We start from the raw sequence: 18,783 nt of genomic DNA, 5'->3' as shown, positions 1-18,783 counted from the left end.
GTGGCGGGGAGCGGTAGCCCCAGCCCGGTTGGGACTCGCGTCCCCGCGGAGGGGTCGGGCCGCATGGCGAAGCAGAGCCCCGCGGAGCCCGAGGCGCCGGGGCCGAGCGCCGCGGCCGGCAGGAAGGGCAGGAGGAGGAGGAGGAAGGTCTGGCGTGGCCGCGGGGAAGCGGCGACGGGGGCCGCGGCGAAAAGCCCCGACATGGCGGCGGCAGCTCCCCCCCGCAGCCCCCGGGAGTTCTCCTCCAACTGGAAGGCGCTGCAGGAGGTGAGGGGAACCGGGGGGATGCGCCTGGGGCGAGCCGGGGCGAGCCGGCGGGGCCTGGGCCCGGGGAGGGCCGGGGCCACGCTGCCGTTCTCTGCACGCAGTCCCACGTTGTATGCGGCAATTAAAAAGTAATAATAATCTTTGTGTCAATAAATAAAGTGCTGCGGGCAGGGAGGTGGGACGTCCCGTTGCAGGTCGTTCCTCTAGAGCCAGCTAGAGAGTGCCAGGCCACTGGGCACTGAGGGAGAATGCCGGGAGCCCTCGGGAACGATGGCGGGGTCAGAAACGTAGGGAGATAATCCTTTTTTTTTCCTTTTTCTTGGTCGTTTTAGCTACTGAAACAAAAGGCAAATAGCTCCAACGTGTCCCTCTCTACGTGTCAATCACACACCAAAAAGAAGCATCCACTCGAAGCGGGAAACAGCCAAAAAGTCCCAGCTATCAATGGGAACGGGAATGTGGTAAAGGCCAAATCCACAAATAAAATGGACAGTGGTGTTACTAAAGGCAATCCTCCTCTGGCTAAGCCAAAATCCAAGAGGGTTGCAACAGACAAGAATTTAAATGACAGCAAAAGCGATGGAAAAGGCTACAAAGAAAAAAAGAAAAATGGCAATATTTTGAAGAAGAAAGGTGACATAAAGCATAAGAGGAGGAAAGCTGAAGAACACGTGGAGCAGCAACCCAAAGAGTGAGTACTTCAGGCATCGTACATGTATGTGAATATTTATTTTCAGAGGTGTACGTAAGGAGCACAAAGCAGTACATTCAAAACAGCTGCACTCTTCCAGGCTAAATTTTGGAAGAAATAAGCAGCATGCTGCCTGTGCTCCTCAGATATAGCAACAAACTTGCATCGGTGACAGTACTAGGCTAATCTTCACAATTTCTTAATTTAAGAAATAAATAAGTTTTTCGTACACTGTAACAATGCAAGACTGCTTTGAGACCATTAAATGTAATTAAATCTGTACTTACAGGGCTGAAATCTGGTTTGATGATGTTGATCCAAAAGATATTGAAGCAGCGATAGGACCTGAAGCAGCAAAAATTGCTAGAAGAAACCTGGGACTTGAAACAGGCCAATCCAAACTATCTGTGGAGCAGGTGCTGGTTAAAGAAAAGGCTTCTGAAGGGTGAGTGGCATTCCAGCAGGAAGGATGGCAGCAGAGGCATCGAGATTATCTTCTAATAACTGTGATTTGCAGGTGCACAGCATAAGCTGACATCTCCCTGAGTAGGCTGACAGACAAACTGCCGAGTTTTCCCCATTCGTATCAACGCGTGAACCTTGTGAACTCCGCTATGCAGTCCCTGCAGCAGAGGTGTCACCAAGCTGTCCTTTGTCTTCTAGGCTGACACGAGCTGTAGCCATGGACTGTGAGATGGTGGGAGTGGGACCCAAGGGTGAAGACAGCATTGTGGCTCGTGTGTCCATCGTGAACCAATTTGGAAAGTGCATTTATGACAAATACGTCAAGCCTACAGAAGAGGTGACTGATTACAGAACAACTGTTAGTGGCATACGCCCTGAGAATATAAATACAGGTAGGAGGATCTTTTTTCCCCAAAATGTTCTTTAAGGAGGGAAAAATTTAACAGGCTATCACAGAAGCCTCCTTGGCTGAGCTTGGAAAAGTTTTAGACCTATTTTGGGAAATGGAACACAAAATGTAGTCTGAATGCTAAGAAAAATTGTTGGAAGTAGTACTTTTTACAGAGCAGTCACTAATGCCCTAGAAGAAGTTAACTTGTGGATTATGCTATAGGAGTAATAGGAAGTTTCTTTCCTTTTAGTGCTATGCTCTGTATGGAATCCTCTATGCTTTTGTCACAGGCAGAGAATTTAGCATACTATATGAATTTCAGTAACTACAATTCCAAGTATACAATTGCTTTCAGAGAAAAGATGCACAGAAAGTGTTTTAATTGTAGCTTGCTTACTTGTCTTATGCGTCTAATAGAAAGTGTTTCCTTGTGTGGTATTTTTAGGTGAAGATTTTAAAACAGTTCAGAAGGAGGTCGCTGACATCTTGAATGGAAGGATTTTAGTTGGACATGCTTTACGCAATGATCTAAAGGTACATGGCTGCATGTTTGTTATTCTGAGGACAAGGCTCCAAAAATTTAAGGTTGATTAAATTTCTAATACATCATTTTGGATCAGATGAACACACCTGAACTCCTAGAAACTAAGTTTTATCACTTATCTCAGCTTCTTGTCATTTCATGCTGCACCAATTACAGCCCTAGTCACTTGCCCACTAAAGTTCTTCAGCTTCCAAACTCTGTTGCTAATAGCACTGATCTGCCTCCTGAAGGGCAGGAAAGAAACAGAATGATGAAAAAACTGTTCACATACTTTGCTTAGCCCCCAAAGCTCAGCAGTCTGGTCATCATTGCCAGAGACAGGTATCTTATGTCATGCTGTACTAGCACTGCAGGTAGTCTCTACAGGTGGTGCTTCCAGATTCATTTCTGTTTCTCATACTAAGTAGAACTGTGGTTCTTGAATCCAGCCAGTGTCTGGATGGTCTTGGTCTTGTCCATTCATGGTTCTGAACTATCTCTTGTAATGGATGGAAGGAAACAGCAGGAAGCTGTACATTCAGCTGTATAAAGTTTCATGTAACAGCATGCTTTGGAGTGAAAATGTAATTTCTTCTAGGTCCTATTTCTTGATCATCCTAAGAAAAAAATACGCGACACACAAAGATACAAGCCTTTCAGACAGAGAGTCAAGGTAAGAAACTGATGGGATGGTGCACCTCAATTAACTAACTCTCGAGCTGCTGACTCCCAGCTGCTAGCTCACTCCTACACTTGCCCCGCCTGACCCTGTTCCTTTCTTTCCTACCTGAAACAGGGATGCCTGCTTTTTGTTGTTTGAAATACTAGTCTAGTTAAATGCTTATTTAGTGTTCAAAATCGTTCAGTAAGTTACTTAGTTCAGTACAAGCATTACTAGTAATACCTGTGAACAAGATTCAGTGGCTCTCCCATTCTTTAGCACTTGCATGGTCTTCATAATGCATTTCTGGATAGCAATATAAGATGGTACAGTTCTACTTCCAGTAAGGCTTATCTTCTTAATGGTATAATTTCCATAGGGATATAAAAGAATTAGATGGCTTCAAGTTTCTGCTTAGACTGCAGGAGTAAAGGTTCAGATTATAGGAAGATATCTTAAGTTTCATAACTGTATACTCAGGTTTTCTTTTTCACAACAAAGCACCCCAAACATAAATCTTAGGGTTATGGTAATATACATAAAATCCTCTAGCAGTGCATGCATAAATCTCGTAATTCATTAATTCTTCTTGCCTGTTCACCAGTAGAAGCTGAGATGTGCTATACTTTGAGGAATACACTTAAACTAATGTTTTTATATGTATACATATAGATATATTTCAAGTAGTGCAAGACAGCATGATTCTGTCTTCCCTGTTTCTAGAATGCACGGCCATCACTGAAACTGCTCTGTGAGAGACTGCTAAATGTTCAAGTGCAGACATCAGAGCACTGCTCGGTATGTATCTCATCAGAACATAAATTTTTGGGTAGATCAAGGTACTACACTTTAGCTCTGGGATCTGGGTTCAATCCCGAATGCCGTGGCTTCGTTCTAGCCTCTCAATGAAAGTTAGCAAGCTCTGCTTGGACACCAGCATGCAGTAAGATTGCCATCTAAGCTTGCTTACTGTTATGTGTCTCATACCACTTGGATTATTTCCTTATATTCATAAACTTCTTTTGCACAAGTCAACTGCATTTTGTTTAAATATTGATTCTTGTTATTTTAAGATCCCTGAGGAAAAATTAATTCTCAAGTATCGACTGCTTACCGTAAAAGCAGCATTCTGCGCCGTTGTACTATGGTGGGTTGGATAAAATAATGTGAGAGCCTACTACTGAATCTCAGCAGTTAGCCTCCTGTCAACTGAAAGAAAAGAACTATAATAGAGGAATGAACTGAAAAAGCAGGGCAAATTGTGAGGGTATCTCCAAGATACTGTATCAAGAGCATTTTTTTTTATGATGGCTTTCCAAGTCACGATCATAAAGAGAAGTGCATAGCCTTGTGGTGGGCCATGCATTGTGAATACATAGTCATCCCATTCCACTAGTCACTGAACCTAAATCTAGAAACAGATTATGAAACATTAATTGAAAGGATGTATTAAAATGATTCAAGATTTAGCTGCCTGTTAACAATAATGTTCCTAAACCATGTCAGCTATATTTCATTAAGCCTCCTGTTTGTTCCATTTTCTTTTAGATTCAGGATGCACAAGCAGCTATGAGACTGTACACCTTAGAGAAAAAGAAATGGGAAGCTGCTGTTAAGAACAAATCTATCAAGAAAAATTGTAAAACTTGAATGATTCTACACTGTGTTTTTATCTGCAGCATTCGCTGGTTTCATGTCACATTCCAGGGCAAATTTAGAGAGAACTCAGAACTGACAGCAGCTACTTCATAAAATCAAAAGACAATACTTCGTAACCTGGTGTGTGATTGCTGCCATACAGGAACACTGCCAGTATCCCCTTTCTGGATGGTACCTATGCCTAATGCCTACTACGGTGTTTAAACAATACTTGTAACAAATGCCTGCATTTGTGAAGTACTTCCATCAGTTCAATTTCTGCAAAGGAAATATATACTGAGCAAGTTTAAGAAAAGTGTTTTTAAATTACAATAGATGAAGGAGGAAACTGTCATTGCTTTGCTGAAACTCCCAAGACTAAAATCTTTATTTCCAATATTTTAAAGTCTACACAAAGTAAGGTGAATTCTTAATTATTGCTGTTAGTCTCACAGTTGTGGTACCTAAATTAACAGACTATGTAACTTTATATATTATTAATGGCCCAATATTAATCCTCCTGATGAGAAAAATCTTTTGAAATAAGATTTTTTGTCTGAACCAGAAGTGTACAAGTCATGTTCTTATACAAAAAGTTTTTCTTTTACTTCTGCAGTTTCAAAAGCGTTGCATCCACAAGGGTCATTATCTCCTGGAGAGAAATGTGAGAGTTGTCAAATACAAGATTACCTTGTTGCTTATTTTTACATTCCTTTATTAATAAAAACACTGTGTCTAACATAAGCCTTTAAAATGAGTGATGTTTTAAACATATGTGGGGTCTGATTCTGCAAAATCCAAAGCAACTGTGATTACCAGTCTGAATACTAATGCTGTGATTTAAATAATCTAAATGGCTACTGAAAGGTAACAAGGAATGGGTTTTGGAGATTTAGCAGTTGACTATCGCACAAGAGTGTTCTGGCCTTGTCTGTCTGTCAACAGGGGATACGGGGAACAACGAATTACATTTACAACAGAAGAGGGAGCTTTTTTCTCCTTTGCAATTCTTTTTTTCTGCACTATCTTATAGCTGCAGTGTCCATTAAAATGGTGCAGGCGATGCCTGCAGGAGACACTGGCGAACAAGTTTGCATGTAAGCAGGCTAAATGCATAACTAAAAAGAGCAAAGTTAAGACTAACCAGTTTTATTGGCTTAATGAACAAATGTCTAATTACTGGTTTCCTGACAGCAAGCCATTGCAAAGGAAATATTAGTGTAACACATTAAATAATTTTAATAACTTTGCTGTTTCTGGTGTTTCAACAGTTACCTTTTTTCACTATGACTACTTGTTGGAATTTAATAAAAGTTAAATCTTCAGGCAAACTGTCACAAGGTTTTGTTGTTGGTTTTTAAGGATGTTACTTACTAAGCAAAAATAATTGGATGTAATATGCTTTATTCCTGTAAACTTTAGCATGTTTTACTATGAAGAATGTAGTAAATTAATGCAATGCAATGTTGCAAGAGACCAGAGTTTTAAAAAATTACAGCATAAAAAAACCTTCCAAGTACTTGTTTTCAGTAGTTAGAAATATTCTTACAAATTCACTCTTCACCCCATATACACATAATTCTGTAAATTTCTGCACTATGTAACTCCAGCTATTTGAGAATGATAAAAATCCATAACCAGAAACAGTATACTAAGCATCCACCCTTTATTATCAGTGACTTCTACATACCATGCTGGACGGAAAACGGATTTTTATTTCAGACAGCACTTCTTCCATTTTCTGGGACAGCATATCCAGCACAACATCATCTGTAATGTAAATGAACAGGATAATTTATGGTTACTATACAACTGCCAATGGTTTCAGCAGGAGCTAAAGAAGAGCAGGGAGGGGACAGATCTACACAAACAGAAGGCAAGATAATATGAAATTATAACATTGTGTCACCAGAGGGGCATTTATAATTATTTAAGAACAAATAGGATGAACTCTCAGTTCCAGTTCATCCTCCCTTCTCAGATACACAGTCTTTCCTGAGAGCAACTAACATGTCCCTGAGCAGCTGCTGTTACGGTTTTCTTCACTATCTTTTGGGGGTGGGGGAGAGGAAGAGACTTGACAAACACCACCGCCATCTCACCATACTGAACCATCTCGTTAAGCAGCACACAGATATTTTCCACCACTTCTGGATCATCGAAGTGAAGGTGGTAGGCATCTTTGATCAGGTTTATTCCACTACCTTTTGAATCCGTTATAAATCTCAAAGCTGGTATTTCTGAAAGGGAGACAAACACTGCTGGGCTCATTGGTAGCTGCAGACCACCATCATCTGCTTTCCAGTCCCCTGCTCCAGCTAGCACACATGTTATTATTTTTCCAGGAAGGCATTACCATTATTTTCATCCTTCCTAAAAGCTATTGTGAAGCATATTTGGGGAACAAGTAGAAGACCATATATGCAGCCAACACTGTCATGCATGGCAGAAGTGGTATTTTCATGTCTACAGTTTTCACATAGATTGAGCTCTACCCATTTACACATTACATTTCACTGTAAAAGTAGTAACAAAGCACTCTCAAGTGACTAATGGATCAGGTTGTGCTGATCTAATACTTCTCATACATGCACACTGGGTCCATGGGAAGAAAAAATTCACACCTCTGGTTTCACTATTTCCTCTCCCATTCCTGCAAGAGAAGATTAACTCAGGAGAGCAGATCCCAATCCCAATCCCACTATGAACTCTTGAACTATTCAGAAACATCCACGCCTGAGCTGAACTGCAATTAATAAAAAGAAATTGCTGAATGTTACCAGATAGCCTTAGAAGGCTTGCTAATGCCAGGCAAGTGTTCTTCACCAGCACCGGTCTTTCTGGGTTCATCCTGAGCACATCCAGCAGAAGCACTGTTGTGGGCTCGTACTCATTTTCAGTTAAGCAACCTTTAAAAAAAAAAAAAACACCCACACAAAACCCCAAAACTTCAATATACTCAAAAGCCTTTAAAACACTCATCAGCATTTCAACTTCTGCTTCCTGTTTCTGAAATGACTTTTTAATTATGCAGTAAAAGTTACAAAGAAAGCATGTGAGAACCTGTATTGCAGTAAAAAAGGCCCAATAAAGTCTTTGAGTTGATCCAGGGGTCTAGGAGAAATTTCTGATACATCTTCTATGTCAAGATTTCCTTTCATTCTCCAAGCCAAAGGAATAGAGAGTCCTGAATACTCAACCTAGTCTGCTCGTTGGTACTAGAAACAAGATTGCTTACGGTGTTTTACTCAGCTCTTCCTAGTGGAACGATGGCATAAGCGCAGGGCAGTAGGTAAATGTATGGCAATATTCTTGCATGAGGAAGAAATAAGCCAGAGTAGTACTGCAAGGATGCATTCCTTAGTGCACATGATAACGAAAGAGATAAGCATTTTATTTTTTAATCTGAAATACCATTTCCAATTTACAAAGCAAACGGCATAAAAACAAGCCTCCCAGCCCATGCTGCACAACACTAACGCTGTGTTCGAAGGAGTAACACAAATGGGATTCTTGGTCTTAAGAGATAAGCCAGAGAGAACACTCTGAACAACATGGGTTGTTGTAGCTGCCCATCATTAGAGCAACCATTAGCAGTATCTAGTTATATAATTGCTACGTCTCATCAAAAATAGCTTAATTAGGGAGTGTTATGTAGAGCAAACACAGGGAAGACTGGTTAAGAGAGGATGCAAGTTCCTAACTCTGCTGCCATCTGCAGAGCCTGCTAAGGCCGAGCAGCCTGTATTTCAGGGATCACCACTGACAGTGTTCGGCTTACTAGACTTTTCCATGCACAAGGGACAAGAAGGCTGGGAAAACACACCTTGGAGTGACAATGCCCACAGAGCCGAGCAAGCAGACTCCATAACTGTTCCATTCTGGAGGTGCTCTTGAAGGACCGCAGAGGTAACAGGGACAGCACTTTTCAGCAATGCTTGGTCTACATTTTTCTCTGAATTTCCGTAACAAAAAGCAAATGCATCAAGCAGAGCTATTTAATCAAGTAATAATATCATAAGCACATTGTATGTCAAATTGTATCAGTAAAACCTTAATGGGTGATGGCATTGGAGTAATGCAACATTATTTTAGTATGGACAACAGCAGAGGGAAGGAATTCAAAATGTACAAATACAAATCAAATTTTACAGGACTAATAAATAGTAATGTTTATTGCAGAAAGCTGAACTCCTCCAGGAACTAGTTTTCTTTGCCATTTAAATTATACATGGGGATCACAGCAAGAAACCTCCAAAAATAACCACCTTTTTGTCAGAATACGGTCTGCAGGATGGATATGTAGCTGGTCACATAAATAAAATGGGTGGTTTGTTGCACAGAGGGAATAAAACACACCAAGTGCAATTGTGCACATTCTGTGCTTTCAGCCTTCCTTGATGATTAGAACACCACACACCTATACAAGAACAGTCACAGAAACAAATCCCCTAAAAACTCCCAGCGTGGTCTCATAAAAAGGGGTCAGCTCAAGCAATCACCCATGGCTCTCCAACACTGTGGGATAATGCTGGTTTAGTTCTAAGGCAATGGGAAGAGTACACTTGCCACCTTGCCAATCCCATTTCTTTCGGAAAAGCAAGTCTTTAGATGTCCAGCTCGAGATTTAGCCCAGTGCTGCCAAGAGAAGTGTGATGCAAAGAAATAAGATGCTATTAATTCCAAATGCTATTCTGATACCTAATCTAATATGCTGTTTGCACTGCACTCCCTCTAAGAGCAGAGTAAAACCACATGACTGACAAACCAGAAACAGCATGTACCCTTTCATTTCTGACAGTCTGTTCATAAGCTATATCTTGGCCTAAACAGTAAAGATTTGACTCTGACACCTTATTACAAAAAGGGTTGCTAAAAAATCTGCATTAGTTTTTCGGTTGCTTTCATTTAACTCTGGATCACTTAAAGTTATTCTAGCAGTGCTGTGGAGACATCTCACCAGAATGGGAGAAAGAAACAAAATCCAATCCCAGCAACAGGAATGTCTGAACTCAATTAGGCACAATACCTGCTGCCTTTCAGTCACATGAGTCTAGGCACAATACCTGCTGTGTTCTACTCACCACTCACAGCCAAGCTCCAGAGAACTCCACAGCAAGAGAGGCAGATCTTTTCATTAAGAAGAAAATTTCTTAAAATTGACAGAAGGTCCGGAATTACTCCAGCTTTCCTTAGATTCTCTGCAGCAACTTCTGAAAAACACAGAAAAAGAAATTCTGTAGAATCTGGTATTTTTGTCCCACTCACTCTCCTTGTAACAGACAACACGACCAAACATATTTTAACAGTGATAACAAACCAGTAACCTGATACCATCAGCTCGACAACAGAAAGCAAGAGAACAGACCAATTCTTTAACAAGATGCACTTAAGCGTAGTGTTTAGCACAAGTGACCCTTTCAAATGGATATTTGGCCATCCTTTTTCCTTACAGCTCTGAAATACACAGAGCAGAAAAGGAACTGAGAGGGTATAAATTACTATTTTTCAAATGTTTGCAGTTTGGCAATTCAAGCTACCACAGCTTCAGAATTAGGGAACACTGTATAAAAACAGTTCGGTCTCAGATGGTAAGTTTATTTGTACATGACACTTTGTACTTTTTTTTTTTTAAGATTATCCTCTTGCTGCTAAATCCTTCTGTAACCATTTATAAAAACAGTCTTCTGATGACTGTTAAACTGACACTGAAAAGAAGTAAAAAATACTATAAATATTTAGTAATTACTATCTCAGGAGAAAAATCAAAGTAGAGAAATTAGGTAGAATGGTTTCAATTCACCATGACACAGCCAAAAATAGAATCCAGGTTCTATGCCCTTGTTTTCCCAAGCACTACTATTTGCACAGTTTGTACTTGCTTCCAAAACAAGATAAAATAAAGGTCCACTCTAATAGATACAATTCTGTAAGTACCTGAAGCCTCAGCAGTGTATCTTATACTTTCAGGAGTGTTATCTTACCAATATCTAGTCAATCTACCACTATTAAACGAGTACCTACAGACATCCACATCTCTCAGTGAAGTCACGAGTTCTGCATTATATCTTGGATTAGATTATGAAAGTAGAAACAGAAGAATATTCCCCAAAAATGAACAAGGTGACTCACCACTGGCTGAAATCATCATCAATAATGTGCAGACCAACGAAAGTAACTCTTCATTTGCAGAGTGTTTTCTCATTGTGTCTAACAGAGAGCTGGTCACATTCTCATCCAGGGCCATCACCACTTCCTCTTCTAGAGCTGTCAAAAGTGAATATTTGAACAGAACAAAGATTTCAGTGGCTTTGGATGAAGTCTGAACCCCCTGCTGTCAGCATAAGTAAAAACACTCAATAAACAGCATTTCTTCACATAACATATCCAAAAGTTACTTTCAATTCTCTTTTTCTGAAACATAATTCTTACTATTTTCAAGCTTGTATCATTATCAGGTATTATTGGGGTAAATTGCCAAGAAAGTGAAAGCAGGGGCCACCCAAGAGACAAAAAAAATACTTTTATGGTTTGGAATTCAAATACCAGGACACTAAGAGTCTCTTTATGCACTCTAGTAACACTCTACGTGACATGAAAACAAACTTGGTAGCCTAAGATCAGTAGCCTGTATTTAAAATTAACACTAACACAGAATTCATGCATGCCAGTCCTAAAGAAAGTCCATGAGAATCCAGACTTTTAAAGTTGGTTAAATTCCTCTATTTCTTTACATTTGTCCCCTAAAATCATTACTGAACCCATTTCAAATCTTATCTGCTACATCTAACTTTGCAAGAGATAGGCTGTATTACCCAGCATAAGTTGGAAGTCTCATAACTGTACCTTGACTAAGAATTTCAAGCAATAAACTGCAACCATCTACTTGTAACTTCAGAGAATCTACATGAGTCTTCATGGCAAAAGTGATCAATTCTGTGAATGTTAGCAGATAGGGCAAGGCTGTGGGGAAAAGAAGTGATTTGAGACAGGGTTCAGTTACACAGTCATTTTCTTAGAATGCTTGGTGGGTATTTGTGCTCCAAAACACAAGAGTTCCAGTTTCAAATAAATTTGAGTCCCTATGGACAATGTGATACAACAGAACAACATTCTTGAATCAAAGAGAACAAAATGCAAGTAAAGATGGAACAATACAGAGTGAATTCTGTAGTCTCTATGGGAAATATCTGTTACTAAAAAGAGCTGCAAGGCTATGCAAGCGAAGTGTAGCCAGCACATTCCCTCCTTAAGTCACACTTAACATCGCTCACTGGTCATGTAGCAAGTCGTGGGGTAGAACATTGTGCATGAGCCCAAAACCACACTTTTCAGAACCTGCGGAGGAAAGTTATTTCACCAGGTCTCCTAGTTCTAGGAAGACTTTGAGCTATTTCACTGAATAGCTAATACAGCTATACAAGTATAGCTAATATAGCACTATAGAAAAGCATTTACAAAACAAGTACCAACACAATCACATCAACTAGCTGCTTATTCCAGTATGTTCCAAAAATGAGAAACAGGAAGAGAGCAACTTAATTCTCATTTATTGTCATGAGAATTTTAGTCCTCTTCCTATTATCTCAAAATGTAAGGGAAGAGCAGAATAATAAGTTAATAAAATAGTGCCTTACCACTTTTATCTCTTACAAAGCTGGCAAGGTGCTGAATGGCTTTAGCCTGCACTTCTTCTACATCCCAGAAAGCCTGCATGAATTCTACATAAACGAAGAAAATTCTTCTAACCATTTGATACGAACACTTACAAAAAGCACTCAAACGTTCTCTATTTTGTGTGAGATGTGAATTCATACAAACGAAAATAATGTAATTTCTGATTGTTGAAAAAGACAAAGAAAAACTTGCCCCTAATGCATCAAACATTTAAATATTACGAAGTGTTATGATTCACCTATATAATCTGTGTATTTGGCATTATATATTTTGGGGACCTGTTGGAATATTAAATCAGAGCAGGGATAGAGGCTTTAAATGCATTATTCCGATAGCCTTTTCAGATTAAGATAGTATCTTCCTTACTTAGAAGGAAAATAATGGAGCAGATCCTTTGTTGGCATAAATTAGCAAATGTTAGAATGCAGACAAAGTAAGTGGGGCTCCCCAGTTTTCCGAGGAAAGATCTCTGACCCCATTTAACCTGTGCAGTAGGTATGCCTGGTAATCTTACGAGGTTATAGAAAAGGCTGTATAGCGATCCTTTCTCCAAATAGCATCCCATTTTATTTCAAGTAAAAGGAATGTCCAATAATTAATTTTCAAGTAGAATACATGTTGACTCGAAAACACATGGGTTTGTTTCCTATGAAAAATCACCATTACATTAATCTTATTTTCCTTATTACCTAGAACACTTTCTATTCCTCCCTCAAGGAGCACATCTATTATTTTGGGAGGCAAAGACTTTTTCACTTTTACTGAAGAGGCATCACCAACAGTCAAGCATTCCCTAATAAATGGAACATCAGTCAGATCCCTAGAATTACGACAGAAAAAAGCAGTAACAATGAGTTAGAACTGGCACATTACAAAAAAAAATTTCTACAGGCTTTGTTTCATTTTTATATAAAAAGCTAATACTTCTTTGAAGACTGGATTATTTTTGACAGAACTTAAACAGTTTACTTCAAAACAGTTAATGAAAGAGCTTACATTGAGCAAGCCATGCTTAGGCTTCATGTTAATGGCTTGTAAAATTGCATGTAACATGATTTTATCATGTAACTCTTCAAAAAAGGACACCTATGCATGTCAGAATGTCCACTTCTGAATGAACACCAAGTCTTTGACTTTAATAACTCAATTTGTCAAGGCAGTAAGATCAGCAACCTTGACTCAATCTCTTTCAAACAGTAGCTAGCACTCCCATCTTTGTGAAGGTAAATGGGGTTTACAACAAAAATTCATAAAGGGAAAGCATCCAGAACTCACTTTGCTGTGGGTCTCATGCTAGGCTGAATCTGTAGTATCATAAATAAAACTGGAAATAAAGGCAAAGAGCTGTTATCCGCGTTTTGCATTAGTGTCAGAACTTCCTCAAGACGGCTGGTATCCCATCTAATATCCTGCAGTAACGAAGTTATCTCTTCTGCCTGGAAAGAGTGTAGCATCAGAGGAGCTTTCAGACACTCGTTTACAGACATCCTGGGTGGCCCATGACATTTTAAATCTATAATGAAACATTATTACATACATTCAGAACAAAGCAGGTCATCATGTCAAGTAGAATACAACCTAGAGACCAGATGTCAGATTTCTCAGTAAAAGAAAAAACAAATGTTTCTGGAGCCATCCAAGACTTGCTATCTGTTGAAAGAAGAATCATACGGTAATGTTGCTGACATTGTACTATAGACAGTTTTTGCTTGCACATGCATGAACTGCAGGCAATTGTGTTATTTCCAAAAAGAATTTAGACATATTCTGAAGAGATTAGACATTTTTTACTGGTGGTACGCCACAAAAGACTAAGAAACACACTATAACTAATGAACAATTTTCCAAGATCTTACTGCACAGGTATCAAGCTAAAAAGGATTCCAGCTGTATCTGTTGCAGAGTTCTGAGACTCACAGACATATCTATAGTTTTGAATTGTGAAAACAATTAATGCTGCAGGCAACTGCCTACGAATATCCTATTCATAACTTAGAAGACAAATAGTATAATGCAGAGAAGGGGGAGGGAAGATAATATTTTCCTCTTTGGCTGATTTTTCTCCTAGGACTAAAAATATCCACCATAACTGAATCTTTTAAAAGTGAAAAATAAGTAAAACAAGTATCTACTTTCTTCCACTCTTATTTTCCATTTCATCTCATCTGTCATAAGTGTTTCTGTACTGAAGTCGCTAAGCATGAAGGATGCTTCACCAGTCACAAGTATGTTTGATGGCTTGAGATTTCTGCAACACAAATATTTTCTGTCAGCCTGTGAAATTAGAGTCTAACGATATATAACTACAGGTTCCCAGCCTCTTTACACATCAGAAGGTTTGGGGGTTTTTTTGGGGGGTGGGTGGGGCAGTGGTGAGTGGTTTGGGGGTTTTTTTAGTTTGTGTTTTGTGGCTTGTTTTTTTTAATATACAAGTGATAATCAACTGAAATACAATGATTTTCTTCTTCTACTGTGAAATGCTTCAAAATTTGTGATCGTGACACAAATTTACCTTAATATGTAATGCAATGGTTTTCTCTTACTTCAGATACACAAATTATACCTTGTCCATCACAGTCACCAAAATGTAAGTATTAACAGATATGGTCATATTCTAATATTAATTTTAATATTAGAAAGTTAGCACATTCAAAAAACAAACTGAGAGGGCACCTTGCTCAAATGGGTAACTCTAGACAAAACTCAAGAAATAGATTACTTCAGTCAGTGACAGAAAACTAATCTATACGTGAAGTCCACAATGTCTACCTCCTTCTTCCCCTTTTGGAAGAATAAAATTCACTGCTTCTAAGTGAACAGCTGTGCTGAACCAATAGTCACGGCAAAGAACAATGACCTATCAGACAAAGAGAACAAGATTTCTACTCACCTGTGGAAAATATTTTGTTTGTGTATATAAAACAAAGCATCCACCATCTGTCCCAGGAACTTCAGAATCACCTGTTGAGGGGAATATACATGAAAGTGTAACAAACAGAATAAACTTCCCAATATCTTTTGGAAGGTAGCTTCCAAAACCACCCTTCAGCAAAACACTGTGTTTTGAAGATATTGGGAAGGACTTTGAGAAAGAGGGAATACAGAGGAAGAAATATAAAAGCACTGAGACTCTGTCAGTTCAACCAGATGTCTCTTCTGCACTTTTTACCACGTCTGTTATTTTTTCTGACTTCTGCCTTTTTTCCTTGATTACAGATGAAAGATCTCCTTGGCCTGAGTGCTGCATTACCAGACAAAGGAACAGAGATGACATCTGTAATAAAACATTATACCAAAATTGTCTAATTGTTCGCAGGTAATAACATATCCAGTAAGAAAGATAAAACTAAGCACTTGGCCAAACTGGTGGGTGTGATGTTCACCAATACCAAGGTGTTCTGAGATGATTAATCTCCCACAGAGGAGACAATATTTACTTTCTTTTATTAGAAATGAAGCATGTTTGTTGGGTTTTTTTAAAAAAAACAACATTATCAAGCATCTTATCTGAAGGCATATGGGACAATTCAAGTCAAACATACATCCATGAAATCAACACAAATTTTGCCTGAGCACTGAATAAAATCTGCAAATAAATAAGTCAGGGCTTTCAGCTTCCTATAGTCTCCTATAAAAGGGTTTTCATGCAGGCATGAAAATCAGTATTGCTCACTGATTCACATCAGAATCTGTGAGTCAGTGTGCAATACTGCCATGTAATGGAATCCAATCCATACATCTTCACAGCTTTTCAGCATGTTTATTCAGGAGTTAAAAAAGCAAGTTTGTTTCAAATAAAGTATTTTTTTTTAGCATCTCACACCAACGACCCCAAATTAAACCTAGAAAAATGCTTACACGCCTACAACGTTAACCATGTGTTCCAGTTTAACCAATCCTATTTCATTCTCACCTCATTATCCCAAGTCACAAACAATTCCTTGTAAGCACAGATGTTTGAATGATGAAGTTTTAGCAAATCCCTTGCCTGCATAGAATAAAAAAAAAGCACAGAGAGAGCTTTCTATAGCTACACAGTCCTTCCCACTGAACAGGACCTTAAATAATACCCTAACCCAGTTCCTGACTTGTTCATGTCGCATGCTTGATCAAATCCTTTCAATGTGCAAGCTCTGTTATGTATTTGCATATACAAGTGTCAAGTTAGGAAAACATTTCAGTAAGACTCTACTCAATGTAAAGCTGTAACAGCCTTGTGAAATTCAAGAATATATACTGATCCTTAGGGAGATGACAGGTAAACAACCTTCTTCATTTCCTAACATCCAAACCTGAGAACACATTTTAGAATATGAATGTCAAGATGATTTTTCTAGCATAGCCATTATTTCCAGTAACCCCTGTGCAAGCTTGAACCACAGAAAATATGATGACACTAGTGAGATGCTTATCTCCTTGAAGCTGATTTCCGTATAAAGCTCTAACAATTACCAATTACTTTAACAAATTTGCTGATTATGTGGAAAGTAAAAGGAATTCAACCTACTCTCCTATAGTTGTATTTGTGGCTGTGCAGACACAACAGAAAAACTAAGAGCTGCCACACTCCCAGCTGGCACAACTGCATTTATTTCAATGGACACGTACATCAGCAGAAAAATTGGATCAAACTCTATCAGTAAAGCCAGTCTCAGTATAAAGAGGTTACCTCTCTTGAGTAGGATGAAGCATCTGTACAGACATGTATTCTCACTCATTTTCAACTGCAGATGTTATGCATACCGGACACTATGAGACTAATTCATCAGGTGTTACTTCACATATTTTGTTGAAACAAACTGTGGTATTTTTATAGTATTGCCGATGTTGCTTCTTACTCGAGGCATTGAAACAAGTTTGCACAAAAGTGCAAAGGGAGAAAACTAGTCAAATCATTCACATCAAAAAATGTCCACCTCTGAGAAATTAATATATGTTAACTAGAAATTGAGTTTATTAATAATAAACTATAAACAGACCAAGGTTCTCCTTCAGTTTAAAGGCCAAAAGGATGAGCTTTGCTCTTTGTCTTCAGCACAAAACAAATACGAACCCTGAAAAAGGACTATCCTCTGAGAACAGTTGTCCATTTGAATCTACATATTCAAATATAGGAACAATTAATACAAAACCCTGGCCTGAGCTCAAGCAGAGGGCAGGGAAAACACCCCTCAGATAGTCCTACCTGCTTTACATCTCGACTATTTACTTAGCAAATCCTTTTAGATAAAAGACTTTGTTCTGCTAAGACTTTGGTCTTTGTAAGTGAAGTAGTAAAGAAAAACTGCACTGATACCTCCTTCAAGGCCTCATTTGCTTGCTTTTCTTCAATGCATTCAACCTGCACCAAACAGAGGACAAGGATGAGATTGTAATATAGAGACAGCCGAACTTTAAGCCAGAACAATCTTGCCAAGATGACTGGAACTGCAAATTGTGTGGCATACATTTTCAATGATAGCTCCAATCTCTAATGTTTGAAGCAGTCTTGTTGTTGGGAGATGGCCAGAAACAGAGCTTTAAATGAGTCCATGACAACTAGCCAGTCCTTCTCCTGCATTGTCAAAGTAGCAGTAAGCTGATGTGAATATACACTGGATGGACTTAAATAGGCTGCTCCCCTTTCCCCACTTCTAACCTCAATATTCTGGTAAACTGATCTGAATCTTCTGATTTCCGAAACAGCAGCACAGCAAGATATAAGCCTACTCTTACCCAGTGGCCAAACCGCCTAACATGTTTGTCTCTGTTACTACCAGAAGAGTCCATGGAGATGACAAACATGCCAATGGACTCTTGTTTTCCTAGCAACCACCCTCTCACCTGCTTTATTATGTATTTCTTCTCTGCATCATTTTCTGTTTTCAATTCAACTACCAGCATAGTGCCCAGTGACCCAGGCTGCAGCTGCTCCAGCACCTGCAGGGCAGAGGAGAGACACTCAGTTTCACAGAGCAGAACAACCAAGGCAGAAAATTCCTTCAAACCACCTTCCCACAGACACCCTCCACACAGCACACACCTCCAGTTCCCCATGGCAGGACCACAGGCACCCCAACTCTTGAGAGGCAGGCAGGCCTCCCTCCCCCCTGCTGAGCAGAGCACCCCCATCTCCCCAGGGCCACGCACACCCCAGCACTTCCCTCCCTGGGACCATGTAGGCCCCTCCTCAGGGCCCCTTCCACCCTCACTAAGGCCACACACCCCCTCCTCAGGGCCACCTGCACCCCCTCCACGGCCAAGCACCCCCCAGAGCCACTTACACTCCCTCCCCATGGTCATGTACTACCCCCGCGGTACCTACACCCCCTCCCCTAGGCCACCAACCCCTCCTCAGGGCCATGTACCACACACCTCCCTCAGGACCCCCCACACCCCCCGCAGGGCCGCAGCCGCCCCCTTCCCGCCGGGCAGGACCTTGTATTTCTCCATGGCAGGGCAAGGCCCGGCCTCCCGGTGAGGCGGGACGG

The 18,783-nt window shown here is 39.8% G+C and overlaps 2 protein-coding genes across 2 annotated transcripts; one reads left to right on the top strand and one right to left on the bottom strand.

The window, feature by feature from the left end:
* Nucleotides 1–63: 63 nt before the first annotated feature.
* Nucleotides 64–4,670, top strand: REXO4 (REX4 homolog, 3'-5' exonuclease). The gene is made up of 8 exons (XM_059828833.1): nucleotides 64–267; nucleotides 600–958; nucleotides 1,248–1,403; nucleotides 1,622–1,815; nucleotides 2,260–2,348; nucleotides 2,936–3,010; nucleotides 3,722–3,796; nucleotides 4,547–4,670. The coding sequence occupies exons 1-8, from the start codon at nucleotides 64–66 to the stop codon at nucleotides 4,646–4,648; spliced, it is 1,254 nt and encodes a 417-aa protein (XP_059684816.1). The 3' UTR covers nucleotides 4,649–4,670.
* Nucleotides 4,671–5,230: 560 nt separating this feature from the next.
* Nucleotides 5,231–18,745, bottom strand: STKLD1 (serine/threonine kinase like domain containing 1). The gene is made up of 19 exons (XM_059828832.1): nucleotides 18,731–18,745; nucleotides 18,137–18,232; nucleotides 17,610–17,654; nucleotides 16,227–16,301; nucleotides 15,483–15,587; nucleotides 15,204–15,274; nucleotides 14,446–14,561; nucleotides 13,851–13,963; nucleotides 13,589–13,749; nucleotides 13,003–13,133; nucleotides 12,274–12,357; nucleotides 11,483–11,599; nucleotides 10,769–10,903; nucleotides 9,721–9,849; nucleotides 8,463–8,591; nucleotides 7,417–7,545; nucleotides 6,739–6,876; nucleotides 6,327–6,406; nucleotides 5,231–5,288 (listed from the first exon to the last, which is right to left on the bottom strand). Exons 1-19 carry the CDS (start codon nucleotides 18,743–18,745, stop codon nucleotides 5,241–5,243), a joined length of 1,917 nt encoding a protein of 638 aa, XP_059684815.1. The 3' UTR covers nucleotides 5,231–5,240.
* Nucleotides 18,746–18,783: the final 38 nt, after the last annotated feature.

Source organism: Gavia stellata, chromosome 24 (genome assembly GCF_030936135.1).
Source record: "Gavia stellata isolate bGavSte3 chromosome 24, bGavSte3.hap2, whole genome shotgun sequence".
In the NCBI taxonomy this organism is placed as follows: Eukaryota; Metazoa; Chordata; class Aves; order Gaviiformes; family Gaviidae; genus Gavia; species Gavia stellata.
This window is presented reverse-complemented; position numbering and strand designations above follow the sequence as displayed.